This window comes from Myotis brandtii, unplaced genomic scaffold (genome assembly GCF_000412655.1).
Source record: "Myotis brandtii unplaced genomic scaffold, ASM41265v1 scaffold179, whole genome shotgun sequence".
NCBI classification, from domain to species: domain Eukaryota; kingdom Metazoa; phylum Chordata; class Mammalia; order Chiroptera; family Vespertilionidae; genus Myotis; species Myotis brandtii.
The window spans coordinates 3,695,481-3,701,124 of NW_005356635.1; the positions used below are offsets into that span (position 1 = coordinate 3,695,481).

At 42.9% G+C, this 5,644-nt stretch overlaps 1 protein-coding gene across 4 annotated transcripts in view; it reads right to left on the minus strand.

Moving 5' to 3' along the window:
* Positions 1–5,644, minus strand: part of MED12L (mediator complex subunit 12-like) — a 397,491-nt gene that overhangs the window by 315,332 nt on the left and 76,515 nt on the right. For all 4 annotated transcript variants that reach the window (XM_005863465.2, XM_014537429.1, XM_014537427.1 and 1 more), the window contains one exon: positions 3,813–4,004. In XM_005863465.2, coding sequence (XP_005863527.1) covers positions 3,813–4,004 — 192 coding nt within the window. The remainder of the gene's footprint in view (positions 1–3,812; positions 4,005–5,644) is intronic.

The window sequence follows — 5,644 nt, forward strand, 5'->3', positions numbered from 1 at the left end:
CTGCAAGCACCTCTGAGAGAAAGCCGCCCTTGAGTTCCGACCGATGCCAGATAGTCCAGTTTCTCCCTGTATGAGTCTGGGTCCCCAGAGACTCGCCCGGAACTGGAGTTCAGAGCAGTTGGGAGCTTGAGACTCCCTCCCAATTGAACAAGACAACCGTGTCCTCAGTTGCCAGCCCTTTCCACGTGTGCCTCTGTACCTCTGCACTTTACTTCCGCACCTCCTCTGAGTCTCAGTGTGCTCTTCTCTTTCCTTCCAGTTGTAGAATTTCCACTCAGCCAGCCTTCCTGTGGTTCTGGATGATGTCCGTTTTGTCTTTTAGTTGTATTTTTGAAGTAGTTGTGCGAGGCAGCAATTTCCAGTGTTTACCTATGCCACCATCTTGGTTTCCTGTCAAGAAAATATTTTTAACCTTGCAAAGAATTAATGCCAGGACTTACCTGAGGAACACCTGACTTGGCCAGAGGAAGCTCCTAATAAAGAGAGAAGAACAATGGCTACTACACTGCACCCTAATCCATCTCCCATCTAAAAGATGAGACCACTGCACCCCTAAAGCAAGGGCCTCAATTCCTCACCAGTACTTCCTTCCAGGATACATCCACAAAATGTATTCCAAAAGGTTTTAAAAAGGAAAACCTAGAAAGAAAGATGTCAGTCTGGCCACGTAGGAGTTGGAGATACTATCTGACATGGAGGGTATGGACTATTGTTAGAAAGCCAATGACTATCAACTATGGAAGGATGTCCTTTGACTTGTCTGGCCTCCAGATACCTTGCATAGGCCACAGTGGGCCCAAGTGGTACATGTGTTATAGAATGGTAAGAAGCTAGGAAAATTCCAGGACAAGCGGAATAGGGAAACTGAGACGGACAGTTAAACAGTAGTTTGTGGCCACCTAATTAAATCCTATCTTCCCTAAACCAAGGACACTTAAGAGTAAATGCTTTGCACTTCTCCTCCCCAACCAGAGAGTAAGTAGCTTAAATCACTCTACTCTGGGAGACAAATAACAGAAATCCAATTAGTGCAGTTTGCCAGCCACACACAAGGACCGAGAGAATATATCTCATTTTGTACTTCAGCATAAGGCTGATGAATAGTCTATTGATCCTCTCAAAGACTCCCGTTAAATGCCCAGCCTTAAAAACCCCTAAAAATGAAGGTCCCAGCGCCCTCTCTCTCCAGGGAGCATGCCGGTGCCATTCCCTTCCCCCTCTACACTTCCCCTCCCTGGCCCCTCCTACTTCCCCCTATGTATCCCCTAACCCAGGGGTGGGCAAACTTTTTGACTCGAGGGCCACAATGGGTTCTTAAACTGGACCGGAGGGCCGGAATAAAAGCATGAATGGAGTGTTTGTGTGAACTAATATAAATTCAAAGTAAACATCATTACATAAATGGGTACGGTCTTTTTTTTTTTTTTAGTTTTTTTCTTTTCAAACGGGCCGGATCCGGCCCGCGGCTGCCCTAACCTCTAAGGCAACGGTCGGTCGGTCGGTGGGTCACCAACCAGTGGTCTGTGGACCACTGGTGGTCCATGAGGTCTGAAAGGTTGACGATCACTGCTCTAAGGGACCCCATGAGACTTGCAACCAGGGGAGCAATGGGCAATGGCAGCTAGTCCTGGGTTAACCCCCTGAACCTGTCTCCAAGGCCCCCTTTTTTCTGACTTCCCAGTGGTCTATGTCAGCCCAGCCTAGGCTCTCCTGTTCCTTCTTCTAAGCCCTCCCTTGTTTCACTGTCCTAAGTGTGTTTTTGCTGCAGTCAATAAATTCTTGCTTGCTTTTCTACACTTTGTGTCTTGATTGAAATTTTTCTTTCAAGAAGACAAGAACCGAGGTCTCCTCATCTCCTTAGTAACAGAAGGGCACCAACTTAAAATGTCTTAAATGTACTAGCGCTTTATTACTTTTCTGATTGAGAGATTTCAAAATTACTTTTGATATTATATTCAATTGTCCTTAAGCCCATAGCACATGATCACCACTGGAAAAGAAATGCCACATGATTCAGGCTGTGTTGAGACAGGCACTACCTGAGTAGCAAGAGGTGGTTATGCTGACTGTTGTGCTTTTCAAGAATTTAGTTGCCTTTAACCACTGAAATCCATGGAAGGCAACACAAAGCTATGACTCTCAGGCAAAATAAAGGCAATGGGAGCTGTGGGTACTCTTTTCAAAGAGCTGCTTTAGGAACGAACAAAGGAGCTCTCCTCTGAGACCTGCACCAAGCCAGACAAAGAAATCTTACCATCAGGAGCGAAGATGGGCACCCTTAAAACTAAAGGGTTTCAGGGGAGATGAGAAGACCTGTCAGATTCTTTGAAAGGTGTGCAAGAAGCTAGAGATCAAGACAAACAGGGAGGTTTCTAGCTCTCATCTAAATTTCAAAAGACAGTTTATATTGTTAAGATTGTTAATCTATGTATTATTTCCCACTTGAGGAAAATGACCAAAGGTAAGATTTTAAAAGGACTCTCCCTCTCACCCCCTTCCCACTCCAAAAAGCCAGGAGCTATAAGCAAACCTGCCCATTTTGCTCTAAAACTTTTTCAAAGACATTTTTCAAGCCCACACAGAATCACTATCACTATCTTTATCCCACTGGTTAGAAAGGAGACTTAGCTTAAATCATTTGGATGGTTACCTTCCAAGGCAAGGAAGTAACATTAAAGCAAGCATCTATAATAATAAAAGCGTAATATGCTCATTAGACTGGACGTCCTTCCCAACGTCCTTCCATCCTTCCAGACGAAGCTGAGGCTGTGAGGGAAGCCTGGGTCCCGGGTGCCTGCCGATGGCCAGAGGGAAGCCCAGGTCCCAGGTGCCTGCCGGCAACTGGAGGGAAGCCTGGGTCTTGGGGACCAGAGGGAAGCCGGTGCCGGCAGCCGGGGGAAGGAAGGCCTACTCTTGCACGAATTTCATGCATTGGGCCTCTAGTTTCTACATAACACACTTCCAACATCCCGGGCTAAGAAAACTGAAAATGTAATAGAAATAACATCTTATGTCCTGTTTTTTATTTAAGAGCCGTTTCTACCTAAAGTCCACATGAACTGGTTACTGTGTGGATGTTTAGGTCTATGGATGTCCTAAGCACCACATGCCATCAAAATAAGGAGGAAACAGCATGTGTAGCACACACCTGGTGCAGTATACCTGCACTAAGGCTTTGAGTTTGGGAGAAAACTGGGGAAAAGAAATATGGTCAAACCTCATGTGAGTCTCCCATCTAGAATAATTTGGTTCTCAACCAAGTTGTTCACAGAAAAAATGTCTAGGTTGTGAAACTAAACTTAGGTTTTTGACCTGACAACCCTTGCATGCTGATACCTCAACATGACAAAGGAGAGAATGCTCTGTTTGCTAGTGAAATCAATCATTAACACAATTTTAAAACATAAAGAGGCCATCAAGAATGCTAATGTTGCTAAGGGTATGAAAGAAACAATGATCACAGGCAACTGAAGAGGTAGAAAACCTGTTGTTGATTTGGATAAAGGCAAAGCAGTTTAGCCAGTTCGGAGGCAGTGATATATGAACAAGCAAAGATACTGCATTAGACATGCATTGTTTATAAGAAAGGGTAAAACGGGGAATCATTTGGGGGTCTGGAATGGATTGACTCCATTTACATTATTTCTAATGGGGAAAAAATGATTCCATTTTCAAACAAATTACTTCTGAAATAGCCTTCTGGAACAAATTAAGACCGAGAACCGAGGTTCCACTGTATATACTTGAACATTATCTCAAACATCTTCATTTCTATAAGACCATAATTAAAACAATGTAAGAAAAACTTATACCTTTTTTGCCAAAATAGCAAGTGGCTTATTTCCTGCTAATTCAGAGAACCAACTATGAATTGCACTCTGCGATCGAGGGGTAACCAGCCAATAATTATCTTTAGCATTAACTTGTGGTTTCTTCTTTCCGGTGTCCTGAAAAGTGTTCAGCTTTAGTTTCTCAGCTAATATGCTGCTAAAATAAGCTCCAATCTGAGGAAACAAGAGAAAAAATTTTAAAGAAAATAATTATGTTAGTAATGTATATTAGTATTTTATCTTTATCTTCAAACAGCCCATCAGATAATAAAGTGGCAATTTAAGTCCTTAAAGTCAAGAGTTGTGATTTCCTTGACTAACATAATGCAAAAACTGCCACAGCACCTTTGTTCTTATGAACAAGTAGTTCAAGAAAAAGAGAAGACCTTTGAAATCCTGTTAAGATTAAATGAATTGCATCCTGAATGTCAAGGGAATGGGTTCTGCTTTAATCTTCGGCTGTACTTTCCTTTTTCATACTGCACACCCATTGAAGAGAGTATTTTTCCTGAGAGGAGTTGCACAGAAAGCCTAGTAATCAATCACACCATAATTATTCTTTTTCTTGTTTCATCTTAATAGCATGTATTTTTGGAAGGCAAACTCTGTATTTACACTCAGTGCTTTTTTAAAAAAGAATCTAGAGAAATTTAATTTATTTAAATGGAAAATTACAAGAGTCAATTAAATTAACTATTCAACATTTTAGATTGGGCTGCCAATTTCATGAGCACAAGTGTTTCAAGAGAACGCTACTGTCACCTGATCTGAAAGGAGCAAAGCAGCAAAGGAAGCTCCTGTGATTACTGCAGCATTTTCATATCAACCAAATTAAAAGAGGACAAAGGAAGGAGAAAGACAACAAGGAAGGAGATAAAATAGTATCTAAAAATTCAACAAATCGCCCTAGCCAGTTTTGCTCAATGGATAGAGCATCGGCCTTCGGACTGAAGGGTCCCGGGTTCAATTCCGGTCAAGGGCACATGCCCAGGTTGTGGGCTTGATCCCCAGTAGGGGGCTTTCAGGAGGCAGCCAATCAATAATTCTCTCTCATCATTGATGTTTCTATCTCTCCCTCTCTGAAATCAATAAAAATATATTTTAAAAAAATTAAAAGAATTATATCTTTATATCTAATTATTACATAACCACACAGAAAAAAGCACACATTTAATTCAAGAAAATTTTAACACAACATTCTGATTGTATATTTTTATTTTTCAGATATTTATTATTTCTTCAAATTTGTTGTTTATCAGGAGTGACTGAAATAAAAAAATATAATTGAGTCCCATCATCATCATGGAAATGGATTTAAGAGAAAACTGGTCAGATCAATATTATTGCTTCCCACTTGGAATCAGTAAATAGTTGCCACTGATAGCGCACAGACTGCCAAGAATGCTCAAGACCTATTTATATAAAAACCCTGGGTCTAACTCGTCACATCCAAGGCTCCACCAACCGGAAGGAAGTGAGTCCTGCAGGGGTCGTCTTGGCATCGGCTGCGCCCTCCCAGAGCTGCTTCCCGCGAGGCCTGAGGGAAGAACCCACCCTCGGAGCGCCAGGAGCGCCCAGCAGCAGTCAGTCCTGGGTTGCTGAGGCGAAGGCCACTGCGTGGTGGAACTCTGGGTCTGGCCCAACAGGGAGCGTGGCCGGCCTTCAAACCAGACCCTGACAGTAGGGAGGAGGGAGCCCTATTCCTCACAGAATCTGCTGTTGGATAGCTTGTTGTCAGTGGCCTACCAGCCAGGAACCCCATTCACCTGCACCCCGGACCCTGACAGGAGGGAGGAGGGAGCCCCATTCCTCAC